Below are 23,397 nucleotides of genomic sequence, written 5' to 3' on the forward strand. Positions count from 1 at the left end.
CTTGACATTTCTAGTCTGAATGTGCTCCTCAGTGAGTGGAGTCAAGAAAAAGGGAACAATCTGCCCTGTGCCTACACATCTGTGGAGGAGACCATACACTGCCTACCCTTTTAAGCTCACACAACTTTTAAAATCCACAGGGAGAGATGTGGTTAAAATCCACAGGGAGAGATATTTTCCCATTCGACATAATGTCTATAAATTTAGGGTGACATTACAACATAAAAGCAGATATGAGCAAGTCCCTAATATAATTACAATGCGCAGCCAGTGTTATTACAAACAGCAGCTTCTGATTCTCTTCACTTTCTCTTTACTGCCTCATTCAGTAAAAATAATTTCTTAGTTGCATCCGCTGAGTGCAAGATATTCAAACAAATAAAAACAAGACATTTTATGAAGCCAGCACAAATTCAAGATGGAAGGAAAAGGAGTTTTAGTTAAACTTTTAAAGCCAGGCCTTGAATACATATCCCTGAAATAAACAGAAAAACTCCTGGCTTTGAAGAGCAACTTTTGTGAGACCAAAAACAATGTTTTGAAACTTTTCTTACTTCCCTCATTCTGTATTATCAGCATCTATCTTTGCTACTGAAGTAAGGCATGCTTTTAGATGCATCTCTCAAAGTATTTTCAGCTTCTCAATTTTAGAGAGACTTTGGTGAAGGTTCTTTTAGCTTCCAGACAATGTGTGATAGAGGTTTGGTTTGAATAGATTTGACCTTGCTCTCTCATTCCTGCAAAGTGTAAAGTTTTCCAAGGTCCTTCAAATGCAAAACTTCCCACCAAAGCTGTCACTATATCTCACAGCAATACACCATCACAAACTGGTCTAGTACAACTTTTCCATTCAGGGTACTGAGACATACAGGCCAGAATGACCATACTGCCTTAATCTGGTGCTTAGGTGTCCTTAAATTTTAGTTGTGGCAGATCAGGCATGTAGCATTTTCATTGACCTCAGAAACAACTTCCATAACTATATGCATCTAAATATGAGCATTTAGCTTCTCTGCCTCAGTGTTTTTCATCTGAACAATATTTCTTTATCTGCGCAGTTTACCTCGATATTCATCAGTGAAAATTACTTTCCTACCGAAAAGCCTACTTAAAAAATGGCAGACAACATTGTGAAACAAAACTTGCCTATGCGATTCTTAGGTCTGCCCTGGAGTTAACTTAGTAATTTGAAATTGGGAGTACTTTTGGGGATGACAAAGTACTTCTGCAGTAGCTGATAAAGCAACTTTGGATTGTCACAACAACTGTAAACAACAAAATTAATTAAACTCACAAAATGCACTGTGATAAGAAAGTTTTGCAATACTACAAGAGTCATGATGACTATTTCATTTCATTGGAACTGAATTACATTCAATAAATATAACATGATGATAAAAAATCCAAGTTTCTTACTGCATAAGTGGATTATTATCTATGTATAATGCACTAGTAAACTGCACTCACATAAACTGAGGGAAAAGAATTCCATCTTAAACAGTGAAACAGCCTGAAGTTGACAATTGCAGAGTTAGTAGTCAAATATTAGGCAGTCAGCCAGAAGGGTTCAGTAGAAATTCCCTAAAGCAAGAGCAGCAAACAAAGGGGAGGAGTTAAAGGAAAGGGGAAAGGAAAAAAAAAAAAAAAGGGCAATTAAATCTACTCATGGGATGGTATTTGTCACCAAAAGGGATAGAATGACAGATGATTAAGATCTTTTTAAGGAAAAAAACAACTCAAAACAAAACCTGATTTAATGTAAGATGAAGTCAGTGAAATTAGCAGCTTAATACCAACCACAAATCTAGAAACCTCTTACATTAACAGCAAAGGAACTGCCGTTTTATTCTGTCAGTCTGTAATTCCCCTCAGAGTTCACTTGGATAATGAGCGATTAATGTCTATGTGTATAAAAGTAAAACTGTGTCCTAATTGGGTTTGGTTGAGCTAATTGCCTCTGATCAATAAAACTGACACACAGTATGCCTGTCATTCAAGAATCTCACTCTGGGCCTCATCCTATTTCCTTCAAATCATGCTTCCGACATCCAGGGGAGCCGGATTTGGCCACATTAATAGAAAATTAAAAATAAACCAGAAGAACTTAAATAGATCAGTAAGCACAGGGGAAATGTGCATTTTACTCAACTTAAAGCCCCTTGTGCTTCATGACACATCCCATCCACCTGCAGCACTTTCACGGTATTTTTGCGGTCCTTTCTCTACTGCTTCACTTAAACCTGCACAGAAAAAACAGTAGAGCCACCTAGAGCACACACAGGATATGACAACAGAAGGTATTTCCCTTCTGGGACACCTCCAAAGGACATAAACTTGGCTAAAGGTTCCCCATCACCACCACCTGTATAGATAGCTATAGTCACGCCTTACACCAGCACTTTTTGGCATTGCAATGACGAGTTAAAAATAGGATTTTTCTCCACAAAACCATATATTCTTTACAGCCTAGGCCAATATATAATTACATGACGTAATGCTTGCTCAAGTAAAAAACAAAATAAACAAACAGCAAAAATTCCATATGCAAACTGTTCCACCACTTATTTCTGCTCCACACACTAGTGTCCAGTATTCACTCAGACTTGATACACATTTTTAATTTCCTCGAGAACAGTGTCAAGATCATTTATACAAGCTATGTAGTTTACAGTAATGTGTGGTCTAGTTAAGAGGCCCTAAAATCTGCCCAATACAGACAACTGCTCTCTGTAAGACCTCCTCCCAAAGACCAGCCAAAAAAGCTTGACTTGAAATTACCTTCCACTAACTGCATCCCCTCAGATCATTTCGCCTATAGTGACAGTGGGAATACAAACAAATCTTCGGAAACAACCGATATTCTGCTAGGATGGAGGGACATGAGGCACTTGTCTCTGCTTTTTCTCTGAAAATCCATGGAATTTTAATGGTGCTAGGGGAAGGTCACTGCCACTGTCCATAAAAATATCAGAGAAATCTGTAACATAGATATTTCCATTCTGTTCAAGCAGGGAAAAGGAGCTTCTGCAAACTATACCGTGACTATGTCATTTATGAGCTGGCTACTACACACTGAGCCTGATGATATTCCAGCCAATATGAGTATTTTTTAAGATGAGATGAGATAAGCTATGAATTGCACTTAATGAGATACCAGTAATATTTTGCTGATTCGAGATAAATATACTCCTAGGGAAATGAATGCCAGCACGTCTATTTGTTTTTTCCACACACAGCTGTGCCCTCTAGTGGAATTGGCTAATTCACACGATATTTTTTCTCAAAAACAGCCAACTCAATCTTACGTTCATTGAGATGATGAGAGTTATGTTCATCTTCTGTTAGGTAACTGTTGTATTAACTTCAAAGAATTTACTAGTGCAGAAGTTTGAAGACACTTAGAGAAACCAAACTGTAGAGTTTTAAACAAAGTCCTTTTTTTTTATGCTCTCCCTATTAGTAGTTATCGTGACGGGAGAAAATCTTGTCTTGTGATCTTTAGGATGTCAGATGGAGTATAAATTCAACAGTTTAGGGACGAGACAAAATGAGTTGAAGTAGTTTTGAGCCATCACTGATTAGAGTTACCAACTCTACTAACCTGTCAACTCCTCCTACTCCATTTTTTTCCTATAGTTAAGAGAGAGCAGGACCACATCTGATGGCTGACTGAAGTTTACTAGATTTAGTGCAGGTTTTACCATTACTTACCTCTACCACTGTGATGTGCCTCCTCTGAAGTTTCTTTCACAGAAACAGTGAAAATGAAATAATATATACTCTTATTATTTTGCACTTCAATTGAGTTTCATTTACCATTTACCAACCTGGGCTCACCAACTTCCAGTATGCTTCTATTTTTTAAATCATTATCTTAGTGTAGGGTACTACAGAAAGTAGAAAATATTCCAGATTTTCCTTAGAAAATTAGACATAGAAATAGTCATTAGAATGTTATTAGATGTAGAAACACATTTTCTTTCATGCTATCCAAAAGATTGTTCACGCAAAAATTAACACCTACAAACAGATCTCCAAATCTTTATAAATATGAGAATTAAGTCCCCTACCTGTTGTTCATCCAAGGGCTACCTACTCCATTGCTGGGGAGAAGACACCAGGCCTGGGAAGTGGTATGGCCAGTGCAAGGCAGCATGTGCCCTGCCAAGATTTAAGGAAACATAGGTTTTGTGTCAGGCTACGTACCTTTGGCTGACATAGAGATATACAGCTTATCCAAAGGCACCTATGAAGAACTGAACTGTACCTCATCCAGATCTCGAATATCTCTTGTGCTGCAACCAAACATGCACAGACTTCTCCAAATACAACTGTTCCACACTCTGTGAAAAGGAAATTAGCCTTGTAAGGATTTTTCCTACCTAAAACATAGCCACTTTATATGTTACAGTTGTCTAGCTCACTGATTTTTACTAGTGAAGTGTAATACAGAGAAGACATGACTATAATATGAAAATATCCCCATTCCTTTTTGGAACTGAGAGACATTGACCAAGAAATATTGGTCTGCAATTGCCAATGAATGAGAATAAATAAAAGATACTCAGATAACATAAATGTTTTATGTCAACTGGAGACACTTTATTACATTGCTAAAGCGCCAAGAGTCAGAGCAGGTAAGAACAGAAATTTGCTCTTATTAGGAAGCTGTAAAAGGTTAATTAGGAAAGGGGAGCTCTTGGAAGCTGCTGGAAATGGTCATGTGGCCTCAGGATAGATGAGCCTATTACAGACAGTGCTGGTGATGTAACGTTTAATTTAAGTTTCCACTCATGTCACATGATCCTGCTGCAGGTTTGGGCACACAGAGCTCTGTGAAAACCACTGTCTTTTGTTTCTAGCATGAAGCAGAATTCCTGCAAGAAACAATGAATCAGAGCTTAATATACAGTTTTATTTTAGCCTTTTTCAATTAAAATAGTTGTAGGGGAATTTTATAATTAAAGTTTATTTTGAATGCTTGTAACAATGTCTTAGATTTATACTAGTACACAACTAGCAAGGAAAATAAATTATATATAGACTTGAAAAGCCATGCTGTCCACTAATTAATTTGAAAAAAAATACAATTAGAAAAAAAATCTACTGAACTTTAAATTTAAAAATATGGAATTTTCACCCCAAAACTCAAAAAGGGAAGGAAATTGTTAAATTATACTTTCAGGTTTTTTTCCTATATTTTTCATTTTCCCCACCTATTCCAATGCATGTGTGACAGTGATGTGTTGCAAGATTAAAACAAGTACTGTATCCTGTATCCTTTGGCATGGGCTTTTTTCAAATAAGCCTCATTCAGAAAATTAACTTATTAGGAAAGTGTAAAAGAATACTAAACTTTACAGATTTTCCCTTGCCTGGTGTAAGGGCTCTTAATGGCTCCATCAGCCTCATTTGGGGCTTCCACCCATGCCCAGGAGTCCCATTTAAGTTCGGCCTCAGCCTTCATATGAGCTATGTTTTGTGAGTGCTGGTCTCCCACTGTAGTTGCAGACTGACCTCCCAGCTTGGCTAAGGATCCGTGTTGTCTATAGATTCACTATGGCCTTGATCACTGTGCCTGACTGTGGTTACTTTGCTGTGCCTGATCTTGATCTGCAGATTGAACTCCCGAACTTGACGTCAGACTATCCTGATGACCATTAACGTGACTGAGGATCCGGGCTCTTGGCTGAATCCCGCTGCCAGGCCTCCACTTCTCCCCCTGCCTTGGGTACTGCAGCCCTGGGCCCTTCTTTGCTGGCTAAGCGGTGGTGGTGCTCGGCTCGCTGTCCTTAAGGGAGCAGCTGACCCCCCACTGCTCCCCAACCACTTGCAGCATTGACAGTTGTGTGCAAAGCAACAGGAGAAAAAAGGACTGTCTGGTTTATTTATCACTTTGCCCTTAGAGACCTACTCCTCATGAAGCATTCACCAGGAGGACTTCCAGTTCTTGGATAGGCTGCACACCCCAAGCACTGAGGGACAGTGCCCTAAAGCATGGCATGTGCTTTTAGAGGTCTCTTCCAATCTGTACTTCTAGAATTACTGTGATTAATAGCATTATCTCAAGCCATTTCTTCTCCCAGACTCTATGCAGTGATAGCAATGAAATCAAACAAGACAGCAGTTCTTCAAAAGAGTCTCTTGAACACTTTTTGAAAGTGTTTATTCACTGTGAGCTATGGAAGCCGCTATTTACAAAAACACCCATAACAACTTTGAAAACGCACACCAGAAGAATTTCCAGCATCTTTCTCTCAAAAGAAAGATGAAAATAAAAAGTTAAAACCCTTACCTTGTTCTCTGAAAACTTAAATTCCCATAGCTTATGTGCTGCCTAAGGCCATCCTGCAGAGCCTTTGCTGCAATTGCAATGCTCAGGCGAAATTATTGATTGAAGTCTTTCCCCTTTTAGTCTGGAGAGCTATCCAGGGAAGTCACAAACCTTCAGACATTGCTAGCTCACACATGGGAAAAATACTGTCTAAATGTCTTATGCTTTTGTACAGATCTTCACACATGCTCAGCCATGAGAACAGTCTTTCTAACCACAAGACCAGCTACACAAATTTAAATCATGCCAGTCATTTTTCTTTAATCGGGCAATTAAGGTCTTGAAGCAATACTGGTTTTCCACTGGCTTCATTACAAATCACCTACAGATCCTGATGTATTCCTCCATGCGCAACAGAGGAGTGTGAATGGGATCATGAGAGGGGTTATCTTCCAGTCCCCGGACATGCACTAGGGCCACTATAAGTGTGTTGTAGTCCATATCTGGAGGCATCCCACCCGCCTGCCTGTGCAGATATTCTCCCTGGGAAACAAAACACTCTGCGGTTCCCCACCATTGCTAAAAACACCTCCAACTTCTGCAACCAAAAGCAGCGGGCGAGCGGCGGCGGGCGGAAGGCGCGGGGCGGCGCTTCCGTTGGCGGTTGAGCGGGGCGCTAACGGCCGCCAACGGCCGCCGGCAACGGCCGCGCGCGGGGCGCTCCGCCCCCGCCCCGCCCCTCCCCTCGCCCTCCCTCCGCCCCGCCGCTCCTCCTGCGGCCTCCTGGGCGGCAGCGGCACTGGGACCGGGACCATGCTGGAGACGCTGCGGGAGCGGCTGCTGAGCGTGCAGCAGGACCTCACCTCGGGGTGGGTAGCGCCCCTCGCCGCCGCGGCACGGAAGCGCGAAGGGGCCCGCGCACGGACGAGGCGGGAGCGGGGGAGGGGGGAAGCAGGTGACCAGGGGCCCCGGCGGGGCCAGGAGGGAGGAAGAGGAGGAGACTTGGAGGAGGAGGAAGGGGGAGGCGGTGTCCGCAAGGCCCGGCCCTGGCCGCCCCTGGGGAGCGCGCCCGAGGGTCTCCGGCGGCGCCGTAACTTCTTAGGGGGTATCTGGTTTAAGCGACCTTCTGAGGCGTGTGGGTGGCGGGGTAGCGTGCAGAGCCCGTGCGCCCCGTTCCGCCTCTGGAAAGCCTCGCTGCCCTTGGGAGAGGCGAGCTGTCGCCATCCTAAAGAAAGAAGTAGAAGGAGTAGCCTCTTAGTGCCTTAGAAACAGAAAGAAATCATTCTTTAGTTGTTCCATAGACTTCTTTTACAATGCTCACTGTGTCAACATTTTTCCCCCATTTTTAGCTAAAGCAGGTCATCTAAGTGAGCATTGCTAAAAGTGAGTGGATAGTTAAATGATAAAGTCATTGCCCATGCTGGGAATACCTGCTTTTTGCTTTGCTTTGTAGTTGGACTCATGATCTTGAAGGTCCTTTCCAACCGTAATGATTCTGTTTCTTTGTAGTAAACTGCAGAAGGGCATTGTAAGTAGCTGCTTTCAAAGACTGCGTTGTCTTCCTTGCCCTGTTGAGGCAGTCTTGTGATACCCGAATCATAAATAAATGTGTGTGTGTGCTTGTGTGTTTATAGTGATGAATGTCAGTGAACTCTCAGGGGTTTAAAATACACAATTTGCAATGACTTACTTGTTTTGGTACACAAAGCTCCAGAGAAATTGGTAGAATAATCAACCAATCAAACAGATAATTTACTGCTACCTGTTTCAGCAAACAACAAATGAATATTAAAAAGTCTTGAGAGAAGAAGCTAAAGTATTACTTTAATAAATGCGTTCTTAATATTTTTATTACTGCATAAAGGCATAATTTTTACTTCTGTTTTGCTGTCATTTTTGGAATCCTTCACTGCCTCTGATGCCCCAGTGCAGGGTAAGCTTCTTTGGGAAAACACATTTTTCACGTGTTCAAACAGGATTACAGAGAGGCCATACCATGCTAATATCTAATGATTATTTAACTCTGCACCTGAATATCTTGCTGCAGAGGGATTGCTGCATGCTTATACTTTGGCATGTCATGTTTTGCTTTGAGAATACTTTGTGACTTCATCGTTTCCATGTCTGTGCTTCAGCAGCTGCACTAATTTGCCTTCTTGGAGTGTTCCTGCTGTTTTCATCTGCAAGGTCCTTCGTGTTGCCACTGAGAATGTGTGTCCCAGAGCTTGAGTAGCAAAGGCTGTGGGAAGCATTGCTTTCCTCCTTGAATTGTCTCCTTGCAGTGAAGCCAGAACTCAGGTTTTATTTCTCCGTATGTCTCTCCTTGGGCAATGGAACCTCAGTACCACTTGTCCAGATTTCACTGGGACTTTGATCCTTCTAAAATAATAATAATAGGAAAGAAAAAACCCCAAATCAAATGCTGTTAAGACTTTGTTTATTTTCTATTTAATTCTGTATATCCTATGAATGAAGTAGCTAGACTTGACCCATTTACCTGCAAGCAGTGTTTTGTAGGAGGAATAGAGAACAGTGAGTTATTTCTGTGCTGAGGCAGTAATTTGTGTGCTTCTGTCAGCTTGAGTGGCATGGCTCTTACTACTACCTCTTTATATACAGAATGTTGCTGAAAAGCCAGTATCTTACAGCATAGTGATAAATCATTTAATCTTTATTCCTATTCTATAAGAAAGGCTTTTCTATAGAGCCTTGAGGCTACTTCTTAAAGTTCTTGGAAGTTGTGGATGGTCAAGATGGGGGAGTGGATGGGCTCACCCAAGCAGCAGAGTGAATATCTTTGTATCAGGGGTGTTCTCTAAGTCAGTGAATGATTCAGGACTTAGCGTATATAAATTGACGAGAAAAGATAGGTGTGCATGTGCAGGTGTTTGTGTGTGTGGTTGTTTGGCTATTTCAAAGTAGCAGGGTACCAATAAGTTAGAAATTGGCCATAGGTAAGACCTATCTCAGATTTGCTGACAGTGTGCAGTTGGTGAACTGTGAGAGATGGCAGTTGAAGAGTCATATTAGTTTTGTGTTGATAGACTTAGGGCAAGTGGGTGATTTGTGTTGCCAAGGAGAAAATGTTACCCCACATAGGACCAGCTTTTTACTGTATTGGCAGTTTTCTTTGCAGTCTGAATAGGAACATTCAGACGATTAACTGAATGTGACTATTGAGCAGCCTTTGCTATTTTAGAGCAGCCTATGTCTCTCTAAAAGTGATCAAGTCCAATTTTGAGAAAATACTCGCTCTTCCGTACCCAATTCTGAATTTAGATGGTAAGTTTGCATTAAGCAAGTATGTCTCTGTGACTTGTATGCTTTTTATGCTTTCCTTGTCATATGTGTTTTCTCATAAAGGGTATGATCCAGGACTATTTCTATGTAGGGATTTATACCTTTATAATAAGAAAACAGTATTGAGAGCTTTGTGACTTGGGAATTTTAGTCTTCAGCTGCTAGATACAACCATAAAAATCTCATACTTCAGAAGCAGTGTATTTGAAAATAATTTTATATGACAGTTTTCATAAAATTGAGTGAAATTTAATTAATTCCTGAAATAAGGGGCTAGAATTAAAACATCATAGTAGATGGGCATTAAAAAGGCTGTTCCCTGGTTTGCATGTTGGTAGTGCCTGATTGTTTCCTGTTTTGATTTCTAGGTTAAAGACTTTGGGTGACAAATCAAGAGACGCGAAAAAAAGCAGAAAAAGGTACTTTACATCTTAATATATACTGTTGATCTAGGATCTTGTTTAAAGAAAAACTTAAAAAATATATGCTTAATGGTGTATGAAGGATAATCTATTTTCACCTCTATTGTAACAACATTTAAGAAATTTGGTGTTTTTATTATACTCTGCATTCTAGTATATTACTTGTTTACCAACCTGTGTCTACTCTTGTCTATAAATGGCGTCTGTATGTGTTTCTTCAAACAACCTCAGATGTTCATTAGTGTAAAGCATGTCCTTAAAATGTGGTGTGAAGACACAAATTAATTTTAAACTAATTCTAAACGAAAAATAAACTATCTGAAATAAACTGTACTAAGACCTCAAAGCCTGATATTCTGGAGAATACAAGGTTTTTTATAAATTAAAATTTATAAAATTTTCATTTTATAAATATAGACAACACTAAATCTAAACTAAAAATATGCACAGATTTGAATAAAACCATTTTAGGCAACCATCTCTGCACGTTTCCAGTCTGTGTAGTTCATCCGGTGTACTGTGAATATTTTTAAAAAATGCTCTGGGTGAACCAGTTGGATAATCATAAACAGATGAACTCCAGGGTGACTCATGATTCTGCTTCTGATTTGCTAATAGAGTCCTAGGACAAGTCAAGCTTAACTTGATTCTAAGGATGATTGAGACCTTGTGAGTCTAAGAGAGCTCTGATCCTGGATGTAGGAGAGGCAGGAAGGGTGACACTAGTGCGATTTTGCTTCTGACCTCCTCAACAGGATAATGAGGTTGATATAAAGTCTCTAAACAACTCAGAAAAACCTCTTTATCATAAACTCTCATTTTATGAGGCACTGTAACTTCCTTTACGTCGGCTGAAAGATGTAAACAGAATGTAAACAGTCAAGAATATTTTTGGAGGGTGTCAGGAATAACTTCATACGGGTATTGGATGGCCCTGGAGGCCAGGATTGGCCTACAGCTGGATCTGGTAGTCACTAAGAAGGAAAAACTGGTTGATGATGTGATAAGCAATGGTAGCTTGGTCAGTAGTGGCTTTGGAATAGTGGGGTTATAAAGTGGTAAGTGGGATCCTGTGAGAAGCAGCTCTGTGAGAGCCAGGAATCTCGGAGAAGCTAGCAGGACCTCAAGGACAACATCCTCCAAGCACAGGAATGATTCATCCTGATACTTGGGAAGGCAAATGTGTAATGAGATGGGCTTGGCCAAGCATGGAACTCATGATAGAGCTTCACTGTGAAAAAGCAGCCTGCGGGACATGGAAGTAAGGATAGGCTATGAAGTAGAGATTCAGAAATACTGCCTGGCCATGCAGGGAGGTGTCAGGAAAGCCAGAGCTGGCCTGTATTTTATACTCACAGGAGATATCCAGGGCCAACTAAGAGCCTCTATCCATACATTAGGAATAAAAGGCTGAACAAAGAAAATATGCTGCTGAGAGGGGTGAGTGATTTAGTGACAGAAAATGCTGATAAAGCTGAGGTACTTTCTTTTCCTCTGTCTTCAAAAATAAGGTCTGAAAGAAATCTATGCCCAGTGAAAGGGTTCAAGGAGACCAAGTGGTAGCAGATGAGTGTTAAGTTAGGGAACTTGCTCCATACCAATCTGTGGAACCAGCAGGAATCTCCTGAAACGCCAAAGGTACAAATCTGAAGCACTTTCCCTGGGAAGAGAGAACCCTCAGCAACAATACTGGCTGTGCAGCAGCTTTACTGAAAGATCCTAGAGATCTTGGCAGATGGGCAGCTTGGCAAGCAAGGCCAAGAGCATCTTGGACTGTGTGAACAGGACCACAGCCAGCTGACTAGAAGGAAGTGAGTATTTTCCCTCTACTCTGTCCACCTTAAACCATGTCTAGATTGAAGCGATAAATTTTGGGCCCCTAATAGAGAAGAACATGGGTAGCATGGAGCAAGGTCAACAGAAGCCCTCAGAATGGTTGGATGCCGCAACACTTGTCCTGTGAGGAGAAGAAAAAACTGGGTTTGTCTAGTCAAGAGAAGAGACTGCTCAGGGGGACCTCACAGCAGCTCCTTCCACCAAGCCCCTGTGGAGGTTATCGAGAGGACAATAGGACAAGGCTCTTCATAGTGGGACACAATGGGAAGACAAGAAGCATAAGTTGAAGCAAGAGAGGTGTTCAGAGTATGAATATGAGGAAAGGCCTTTTCCCCATGACGACAGGCGAGCAGGGGAAGAGGTTGCTCCCTGAGGCTCTGTGGTCTCCATTCTTAGAGGTTTTCAAGACAGAGCTGCATAAACCTAGAACAATCTTACCTAATACTATAGCTGACCCTGCTTTGAGTGGGAGGCTGGAGTAGAGACGTGATGAGGTTCCTACCGCTATGAATTATCCTACGATTTTGCTATTGCTTAGGAAAGCAGAAACTTTGATTATGGTGTTTATTTTCCATTCAGATTGTTTGGGTGATGTTCTAAACATGTTTTGATAATCTTATAACAGACTAATACAGAATGTTATCAACATCACTGTGTGGTAAAAACATCCTTAAAAATGCTGTATTGTTAATTTTCCTTAACTTATGGTGCCATATCTTCATAGTTCAGGTTACTATTAATGAAAATGTGTGTCAAATAGGAAGCAATTAGGATATTGGACTGACAAATTTTTTTTTTTAGTTTAGTATTTGTTTAAAAGTAGAATGCACTGTGTAGAATCCCAAGGAGGGATGTAAGGAATTTGTGGAGCAGCTCTACTTTTAGAGCCGTCCTGTTTCCCATTTTAAGTTAAGGAAAGCAATGTTTTACTCTGAATGATTGTTAACTATACTATTAGATTATGAAAGTTGTTTAATGGACATCAGGCAAAAAGAACAGCGTAATATAAAATAATGAGGAGAAAAACCCATAGTTTTGTAACATTCTTGTATCTTTATACACATAATGGGTAATGACCTTCTATTTATTACTAACACCTGTGCCTTTACATTTTGTTTACAGAACTGGTCATTACTTGCCAGAGTTTTCTGCTGGACTAGAATTACTGAGCAGGTATTCCTTCTAATTTTGTTAATGTCTGTTTTATGTATTTTCAGAAATAATGTATTAGGATCAGAAAAATAGGTGAAAATGAAAGTGTTTGTATCAGTAATATTTTTTTTAAATGTTGTGAAGTTACTAAATGCTAGGAATGTTTAAAGCTTGCCCAGTCCTTAAGTACTGAGGGAGCAGAAGTTATGTAGGGAAAAGTGGCAATGAGAGAGAACTTAAGCTTGGTGTCTAATGCACAATAATGAGAGCAGCACTGAGACCCAGTCTTGAGTTTGAGTTTGTGTGCTTGTCGTTGCTGCAAAAGGAAGTGTCTTTTGTATGTATTTGATCACATTTTTTTCTGATAATAGAAGCTTCAGAGTTTTATACCATTATTTTTGGAAGTCCATGTGCAAACAAACACATTGGCATCCTTGAAATTCTCTCATTTATGAAGGGAACACTGTGAAAATGTTTTGATCTTTCCTTTCCTCAGATATGAAGATGCTTGGGCTTCCCTTCACAGAGGAGCTAAAGATTGTGCAAAAGCTGGAGAGGTAATAAAAAGTAAAATTATTACTTTTAAAATGTTAAATGTACAGATTCTTTTCATAATATTGGTATTAAGAATTTTATTTTTAAAAGTTAATGTTTTATATTGTGGCTGAGAAAATGTCAAGTTGCAGTGTTCTCTGCTCTGCTTTTTGCATGTTGCTTGACAGCTGTCTGACAAAATAGTTGAGAATGTCCGATTCTTCACATAGCTCTTGCAGATTTATTGCTACTCAGCCTACAATTAATCTTCCTAAAATGATACACAAACACCTGTATATGTAAAATATGATCTCAGATAATTTTTATTATTACTATTTTTTTCACAAAAGGTCACATAACTGAAATCAAGGTCTCACTCATGTTTATTTCTAGTGTTTCTTTAGCAAACCTTGAGCATGCTGATTTTTTAATACCTTGAAATTATCACTTACAAATGGTACATTGATAACCAGAATTTCTTTTGGCTTTTCCTGGGTGTTTACACAATTGCAATTACTGTTTGCGTTTAAGCAAAACTAATCTTAATTATATGAATTTACGGATTTTCTGTCGCGTGTTAGGTTAGAGAAAGATATTATCAAATAGGTATGATGAGGTGATGGTATAAACAAGGCTTTCTTGTAGGTGGTGTATTTTTCCACTTTTTTGTTAATTGAAATGTTTTAAGTTAGCTGATAATATTATTTCGTAAGTTTTTGAGACACCTACAACAGTAAGAACATAATGAAAGCATACATCTTACAGAACAGATTGCACAAATGATGTTGCATGTTACCACTGTAGCTGTACTGGAGGGCCAAAGCATGGTGGGGGAGGAGGCAAGTAGTTGGCATGTTAAAAAGGAAGGACTGTCACACTGACAACCTAGATGTGTGCAACTCCCCTTTGCAGTGGCCTGGAAATCACATGATTTGACCTAGTCTGTTTAGGAAGAGTCACAAAGTAGTTGTGCTTTTTCCTGATTCATCCATTTCCCCCCTGCTGGGAATAAATTGGCAAATTGTGTAGTTTACCTATTTCAGGTATGATTGGAAAGAAAACTCCAGTGCTACTGCTGCAATTAAAAAATTGCCCTACTCTCCTGGTGGTGCTCACCGGACTTTCCCTTCAAGCCTTGTCTAAGGGGCAGACAGTTTAAGCTGGGTGGCCAGGGTGCAGAATGGGACTGGGGTGTGGGGTGCTCTGTCCTAGCCAATACTTTCTTGAACAGATCATCACTTTATCCTTGCTGCATCCTCCCTGGCTTCTTCTTTTCTCTGGGTCTTTTTTTCATCAGCTTAAAAAATTCATGTTTAATATATTTTAAGGTTTTAATATATTTTAATGTTTAATTAAACATTAAAATGTTTAATATATTTTGAGGTATACACAGGGTAAGAAAGATAAAATACTATCGTATGTTCTTTTTATTGTCTAATACTGTATCTACCTTTTCCAGCAATCCTAGCGAAAATCTTCAGTTTCTAGAGACAATAGCTTGGTGTGTTGTAGCACTCCTGATGATTTTTCTTGCAAGACCACTGAAATGAGTTGCTTGCAATTTTGTGGTACTTGCAGTAACCTGCTTTAAAAAATTGTAATTCTGAAAACAAGTGAGATATTTCATATATAAGACCAATTTCATCTTAATCTCACATGTTATAGCTGCTTGGGAATTTTTTTTTTTTTTTTTTTTTTAAGTAGAAAATATGGGCTTTATTGAAATAACAGCTATGGAAAAAAAAAAAAACCCACCTACAAAATTGACTGACTAATCACACTTAAAAAGTCCATATTGCCTAGTAGCCTACTTCTGCTTTTGATCAATACCAGATAAATAAGGCAACATGAGAAGGTTGTAAAACTTTAGTCTGGATGAGAAAGGAGCATGTAAATTTCAAGTTTTGATTTCTGTCTACAGTTTTACCATATCAGATTATACCTGTGGTCTACCAGTTCCATATAAAATTCTTCTAAGATTATTGCTTCTATTTCTATTATTGTTTAGATGCTTCTAATTGTAGTACATTTTAATGAACTTGTCAGAAATATTTCTTTCTGATGTTTACCTCCATCTCATTGTAAATTTTTTTTTACTCGTTTACTTCAATGCTTAACTAATATAATTTTTTATCTTGCTCTAAAGAATCTATTTGATAATATTTAAGTAAGTGGGATAGCTTTCTGAAATATTTTATTGCTCACTGTACTTTGGAATAATGTTTCAAAACTTGACAGGTAAATTGGCTTGGCTTTTTGACAAGCATCAGTTAGTGGGATTTGGGAAATGTTGCAAGTAAACTGAAGAGTCTGTTTGTTTCAGCTGGTGGATAGTGAAGTTGTGATGCTTTCTGCACACTGGGAGAAGAAAAGGAGTAGTCTGGTGGAACTACAGGATCAGCTCCAACAAATACCTGAGTTCCTAGCAGATCTGGAATGCCTCACAGCGAGTCTAGGTAAGGTTTTCTAGATGTCACAAGCATTGGAGTCAGTGCAGAGGATTTGGCCCAAGTTTGACTGTTGTGAACTTTATGATTATCAAAATTTAACTTTTCAAATACATATTTTATCTTATAAAACAGTAGTTCTTGAGCAAATTTGCTCTATAAAAGACCTAGATTCATAGTGACCTCTTTCCCAGCAGTTAAAATATGTTGTGGGATGCTATTTGGGGAAAAAAGAAAATGTATAGCAACGTTCTGTTTTGAACAGTTGAAAATCATTGTTTTGAAATCATTGAAGTCTTTCCTTTCTGAGTTCCTACAGATTTGCAAGTAGTTAGACCAGTTATGTATGTATTTCCCCTTATTTGATTCAGTCTCTATCACCTTATAAAACAATTTTTTTAAACCATCATTTAATTTGGGATGGTTTGGGATGAAAGTTAGTCTGGCCTGGGACACTTCCAAGGCTTGGGGCACTCTTTGCGGAGAATAATTGTTCCAAAACTATTTTCCATGGTTTACTGTGGCATGTACCCTTATACTATTCTTATGATACCCAGCTTTTTCTTCAGTAAGGCTAGTAAGTCTACACATTAAGGCTATCAAATACCTCGTACCTGGTAGGTGGAGGTTCTAATTTTTATAACTTTACTCAAGGTTAACTTCTTAGTTTGAAACTTCATAAGAAGAATGCTTAAGTGGGCTACTTCTGGAAAACTCCCATGCAAAACAGTTGAGATACTGCTGAAATTGAATTCAGGACAAAAATATTCTGATCTCTTAGTCTCCGAAAAGCACTTGTGTTATTGTGCCTTGAAGCAGGGACTCAACATTTCACTAATAGCTAGTCTTCCTATCAATAATAGGCCTCTTGCTGTCTCCACAAAAATTTACTCAAGTTGTAACAAGTTAAGATTTTGCAAAACCGCTTGGATTTCAGTCTACCACTGAGGTTCTGAGATTAGAACTAAATAATCTAGTCATATCACATTTCACATGATTCCCTGGGAGGATCCAATTGCTTCTTACTATGGGTTTTGGGGATTGTTTATTCTGATAAATTCTATACATTTAAAGCCTTTTTTGTTTGAAGAGAAAATACTTTTTTTTTTTTTTTTTTTTTTTTATAAATTATACTTTTAAGCCTTTATAGTCCTAGAAGTGATTTAACAGAAGTTAGCTGTGAAGAAGTTAGGAATGAGCTTATTTGTCTTTTGGAAAAGGGAAAAAAAGATAGTTTTGAAGAGCAATGAGTGAAACCTTTTGTAAGAGAATTGTTTGTTTGTCAAACAGTTGTTCAAATTGTTATGTCCTGGGTTGTGCATGTGAAGTGTAATATAGCTCATCTTCATTGTTTTAGAAAAGTTATATTTTATGTGGTGATATAGATGCATTAACGCTACTATTTTAAAAGTAGATACAGAACTCTGGCTGCTTTTTGTAAAAATAAATTTCAGAATACGAAAATAAGCCTTTTTGTTGACCTACTAAAATGACGTAAGTCTTCAGCTTTTATCTCTATAATGAAAAGTGTTTTTACTAACACTGAGCAAATAAAAGTCCTGTAACTTAATCAATCACGTACTAGACTACCCTTACTTCCAAGTAAAAAGCTTATATTCGTTTGTCTCATAAATTTACTGTATTTTACAACATCTTGAAAATGTCATTAAAAGCCTTGTAGGAAAAAAAAATACAGCAGTGTCAGTGAAAAGGGCAATTAATGGCTTTTAAAGCTCAGCATTTGAATGATTGTTTAGGACTGTTTCTATTAAAGATGTTTTAGAGGATATCTGCCATCATAAGATTAATTTTAACTTCATATCTGAATATATTAAAAAGTATATGGCATAAAGGAATTTTTATCATTTTTTAATTTCTTGATTAAAAAAATGCCATTTTTTTCAGTTTGAATAATGCATACTTCCAGCAACACTTTGTATTCTGAAATTTTGGAATTTGGTTTTGGTTCCTTGTAGCAGCTCTCACATGGTTTCTAAAATGATACTTTTAGGAGGAACAGGGGTAGTGAATGACAACCTGTTGACTATGTCCTTGAGAAACACACAGGAGTGTCTGGGGAGGGGAAGTCACCAGTTAACTGTCATCTCTTATTTGTTTTTGAAGCTTCTGTTAGCATTTACTTATTACCACATATCAGTTAAGTAAGATTAAATTTAAGACCAAAAAATACATGATATCATCCAGTCAACACAAAAATTGAAAATAAAAAAAAAAAAATGCAGTAGTGCTGTTGCAGCTGTGATAGTGTAAGAAATAATTATACCAGTTAACAGCCAAACTAATGTAATTAGAAATTATTGAAAATACAAGTGTTGTCTTTTTCAGCTAAATACATTATTTCTATCTGCCGTATTTCACTATATTGTAAAAATAATTAATCTCCATCTACAATGCATGCCTCTCTTAAAGCTTAAAAAGAAATTGTTTTTGTTTGTCTTTTCTAACATGTGGCTGCGGGATTTCTAAAAGTAACAGATGCCTGTTAAAATGCGTAGTATTTACTGCATTTCCCACTAGAGGCTGCTCAAATGCTAGTCCTAGGTCTCTGTTGTAGTCTAGATTTTGCTCTTGCTCCTCCTGTTTTTGTTTGGCTCTTCTTTGTTGTTATTCTTTTTAGTGCAATTTCATTACTGACTATACCAATTTAAGTGGGCATACAGTAGTTTGTAGGTCAATTGCTAAATTATCTTGCATCCTGCTGTGTCTGTGAATTTTATGAATTAGTGAGCAATCATTCTGAAAAGCAAGGTAGAGTAATCACAGACATGTGATTTTTAATGCACTCAGAAAAGTCCATACCTTAGGCAAAAGGAGGCCACTAGCTGCAGTTGCAGTCAAGGCATTTCCCTTTGTGTACCTCTGGATTTTCTGAGAGAGGCAGCTGACAATTTAGTAGACAATGAATGTTCATTTTCCACACCATAATCTCTAGACATAAAAATCATTTTTTGTCCCCCTGAAATTCTTTCCATATTAATTACCACAACTTTATTATGAAATCATGTTCATGTGATATTATGAAATCATGTTCATGTGATATGTATGCATAAAATTTCACAGCAGGTTTTGCTGATTATGAGATTTCTGCTTCCCTTTTTGCTTATTGTGGAAATAATTTATTGTTTTGTTAGAGACTAAAAAAGCTTATGAAGTAGTTGGAGCTGGACATATGTAATATGCATGCTGTGGAGTTTGTTTATAGGGTCTTAACTTTTGCTCTTTTAGGAGGACCATTAGAGTAGCTATTTCTGTTTTGGTTATGGCTTAAAAAATAAAATCTATCTACTCCAAATAGGCCTCAGCTGGGATAGCCAGGTCAGAATTGCAGATATGACAGTGATACCTTCACATGCTTGTTCTTTCCTTCTTCTGATCTACCCCACCCCGCCCAAAAAAAAAAAAAAAAAAGACTTTTATCACTTTTTCTATCTTGAACTTACTCATTGCTCTCTATATTCATAAAGATTCTCTTTTGGTGGCAGGCAAAGGTGAGACATTTGTCAAAACTCAAGAGTTGCTTCAGTTTTTCTGCCACTTCATTCCATCTTCTCTGTAGTCCTTTGTATTCACGCTCAGTTTATAGGCTATGACAAATTAATCTATCTGTCTCTATCTGAGGTGCAAACTCCTTTCTGTTCTGTGGTCTCTGTTTCCAGTGTAAGTACAATCTTTCCTCCTGCAATTTACCTTCCTCTTGGGACAGAAGAAGTCCAGACATGCTCAAATGGTGAATCGCTGTTCTGTATTCTCCCAGGGCCACGCTAGATTGACAAGCAGATTCGAGTTTAGAAAAAGACTTTTTGCACTTTGGGATCCTGAAGAGGGATATTGAGTTATCATTAGTCACCTATTGGGAAGATGATCCTTTTCTGTGAGTCATAAAATATTCAGATAGGATAATTCAGTTTGAAAGGGGCCTGTGAGAGGGTGAGAGCTATGAAATCAGACCGTGTTACCTTTTTTTTTTTTTTTTTTTTTTTTAGAAAGAACTCTAAATTGAGATTTTTAACAGTTAAGGCTAAAGAAAAGACCAGGATCACAAGGTTCCTCATCTGTTTTGGCATGTGTACGTGTAGATATCTAAAACTAGAGACTAGAGCTTTGTCTGTTGATAAAGGGTTTGCCTCTAAAATAATCTTTCAAGGTCTCTTTCTTTTGTATTTTCATGAGATGAAGTAGTTTAAACTTCTTCCAGAATGCCTTATTAGAGCTGCATTTTGAAAAAAATAATCGATCAGTACTGGTCTTGCTTAGTGGGGTGACCCTTCCTCACATTTGTAGTAGCCAAGGTAAATTGTGTTCTGTGAAACCAAGGTACAGGAACAACAAACAGTGTTCAGCATCTTACTGCAAAGGGAACCTCACCTAGGTCTTGCTTATGAGGTGACAGGCTCTGCTGTCACCTTTAACCATGTTTTATGGACTGAAGTTTATCTTTCTAGTCTATTTATAATTATTACTGTGGTCATTATTTAACTTTATGGAATTTTATTACTATGTCAATTATTTACCTTTATGAAATCCTTTTTCTGGTGGGGTAAGTTGTCTGTCCGTTGATAGAGTTTGATATTCATGTAAGTTTTTCTTACAGCCCAGCTAGAGGCCAGCTTTGAGGAAATGGAGAAGCATCTGTTGTGTCTTGAGGACCTATGTGAACAGTGTGAGTTTGAAAGATACAAGTGTATGCAGACATTACAACTGGAAAACTACAAGAAAACAAAAAGGTAAATAAAACAACAATTGATATAAGTTAGCATAAAATAGAAGCTTTTTGTGGGTTTTTTTCTCATACAATATTATCTCTTTTGTTTTAGTCTATTAAAGAAAAAATCTCTTTCAGAACGTTGCAAATTTATGATAGATTCAGTACTGAGTACCAGCATCACTCTTGAAGATAGACAAAGAGTATGAGTTTGGAAAATTATCACATTGTTGTTAAGATGAAGTTATGTTTATTACTTTCTACAAACTGTTGAAGTAAGGGCATTAATAAGCATTCATAAATTATTCCTGTTTTAATCCCTTGCCCTGTTTGATTATTTTTCCTTTATTTTTCTTGTATATTTATCATGTACAATTAGAATTCTTTTTCCTCTATCATTTTTTTTCAATGATAGACAATGAAAGACAGTGTCTTTCATTTCATGTGATAACTACTACTCTCCAGTTTTACTTGCTAAGATAGGATGCTACTGCTACTTAGTCAGCAGCAGTATGTGTAGCAGCAAGTGTGAAAAGCCCCTTACAGAACTCTCAACTCTTGTAATTTACATTAACATAGAAAATAAAGTAGCAAGAGAGAAAGGTTAGTAACCTGTAAAATGTAAATTGTTGGTTTTGATACTATTGTTACTCGCAGTGTCAAAAAAACTTCAAAGGTGCTAGGAAAAAGCAATGCTCTTTCCCTTGTATGAAAGAGAAAAGAATTTAAGTTGAAACAATTTGCCAAATTCTCTAGTACACCTGTGTTAGGAAGCGGTGGATGGATGCCAACACTGACAGGTCTGAAACATGCATTGACTGTGAGATATCAGATTTCTTCATCCATCTCTCAGATGTTCTCCTGCTAGGCAGAGAAAGCAGCCTTTTCTCAGCTCTTTGAACTGTAGAAGCAAGTCTGACTCGTGCGGTATGGTTAGAACACCTGGTTTGGTTTATTTTTCTGCTTAGGCTGCAAGTGATCCAAGAGCAGGGCTGCCTGACAGCTCCCTGAGACAGCACTCGTCATGATTTGAATACCTTGTCCCTTCCCCGATCCTAGACTCTCCTTTCCACAACTCTTGTACTTCTCTATCTCAGTCTCCTCCAAATAAACAATATGCCCTTATTTACTTTTTCCTAGTTAGTCCCAGTTTTGTAATGTCTGCATACAAATTTGGTATTTTTGATACTGTCCTCTAGGAAATCTTGACCCTTTATGGTCTTCCAGGTATAGTTAAAGTACTGCTGGCATTGACAATTCTTCATCTCAAAAGGCCCTCAATATTTTCCTTCAGTTGTCTGTCAATTTGGCTGTTTCTTGTACAATATCCCTTTAAATAACTGTGAAATCTAGCCATTTCTCATGATGCTAACTAACTTTCGTCAACTTCTTAAAATGCTACAGGCCAGCACTTTCTCGTGGCCTGGCCTGTCATTTTTCCACATGTTGCTCTGTTACCTTAGCATTAGGCCTGCGCCTAGTCAGTGGTCTTTTAATTTCTTTGCAACCTAAATTCTTCTTTTGAAAGCCATTGCAACATAACATCCACTCCCAATAAGAAGCAATAGTCATTAGTAAGGCAGGCTGGCTGTGCAATCATTTCAACTTATTTAAATGATTAAATATGTAATAGTATCTTCATCATTTTAAGTAGCTATTAATTTTCCATGCAAATTTAAAATAGGAGTAAAGCACCAAATTTATACCCAAAAAACTATAGTAATCTTTCTAAAATCTTTAAGAAGTTTGTTTTCCCCTCTCTTTCTCCCTTTTCATTCCCCACCCCCCCCCATTTGCTTTCAACACTAAAACAAAGTGTTTACTCTTCTTACGATCTAATCAGTTTTATAAATAGAATACTAAGCAAGATACTTAACATAATTGTAAGCTGATTACCCTTGGCTAGATCTAGACAAAACAGGAAAAATGCAGGTGATTTCTGGTTGATCATTACCACAGTACTCATTTAGGTAAGAAATTAACTGCTAGAAGGATGCTTGCCAATGTGGATATTGGAAGAATAATAGCCAACTAACTTAATGTGAGTGTGATGTGGTATGTGTATGTTTGCAATTTACATTCTGTTTTCCTCTCTTCAGAGCTGGGTGTCTTTTGCTCTGATAGCAGCTACTGAAGGAATCAAGCCAGGAGTTCAGGAATATGCGTTTTCTCTTAAATACAAAATTATTTTCAGGGAACTAGTGGTTTTGTTTAAAAAGATATTTGTTTGTATTTACATTATGGAGATAAAAACTAGGATGAAAACCGGTGTAGGAAGTATGGATACTGAAAGTATGTAACAAAAAGGAATGTTATGATAGAGTTACTGCAGATGCTTAGGCTAGAAGCGCACATATATAGGTCTTTTGAACAATATTGCTGCATGAAAGATTTAGAAATAGTGCTTTAGATCACTATTCAAACCTTTGAAATGCAGCTTATGGTAGCTATGGGAACTGACTTTCAGAAATAGGTCTCCTTATTAAATTGAGCAACTTTATTTCAGGTCAAACAGATCAATTCTCCCCCAGTCATTGCTGTGTTGAGTACTAACTTAAAATATATATTGATCAATCCAAGACGTTTTCTAGAATGTATTTACAGCCTGGGTGTTTGGAGGCTTGTTTTTTATGTGCTTGTGTCTCTGGATTTTTGATATTCCCTCTCCCTCTCCCTCTCCCTCTCCCTCTCCCTCTCCCTCTCCCTCTC

The 23,397-nt window shown here is 38.1% G+C and overlaps 1 protein-coding gene across 3 annotated transcripts in view; it reads left to right on the plus strand.

Moving 5' to 3' along the window:
• The first annotated feature begins 7,087 nt into the window (after positions 1–7,087).
• DTNBP1 (dystrobrevin binding protein 1) overlaps positions 7,088–23,397 on the plus strand; it is a 56,102-nt gene continuing 39,792 nt past the window's right edge. Inside the window, exons 1-7 of one of the 3 annotated variants that reach the window (XM_026047054.1) lie at positions 7,088–7,143; positions 8,202–8,207; positions 9,943–9,993; positions 12,955–13,005; positions 13,481–13,541; positions 15,842–15,974; positions 20,578–20,710. In XM_026047054.1, coding sequence (XP_025902839.1) covers positions 7,088–7,143; positions 8,202–8,207; positions 9,943–9,993; positions 12,955–13,005; positions 13,481–13,541; positions 15,842–15,974; positions 20,578–20,710 — 491 coding nt within the window. Of the gene's footprint in view, positions 7,144–8,201; positions 8,208–9,942; positions 9,994–11,786; positions 11,808–12,954; positions 13,006–13,480; positions 13,542–15,841; positions 15,975–20,577; positions 20,711–23,397 lie in introns of those variants that run through there. The other 2 variants (XM_026047055.1, XM_026047056.1) reach the window with 2 other exon arrangements.

Source organism: Nothoprocta perdicaria, unplaced genomic scaffold, assembly GCF_003342845.1.
Source record: "Nothoprocta perdicaria isolate Ctin4 unplaced genomic scaffold, notPer1 scaffold_47, whole genome shotgun sequence".
In the NCBI taxonomy this organism is placed as follows: domain Eukaryota; kingdom Metazoa; phylum Chordata; class Aves; order Tinamiformes; family Tinamidae; genus Nothoprocta; species Nothoprocta perdicaria.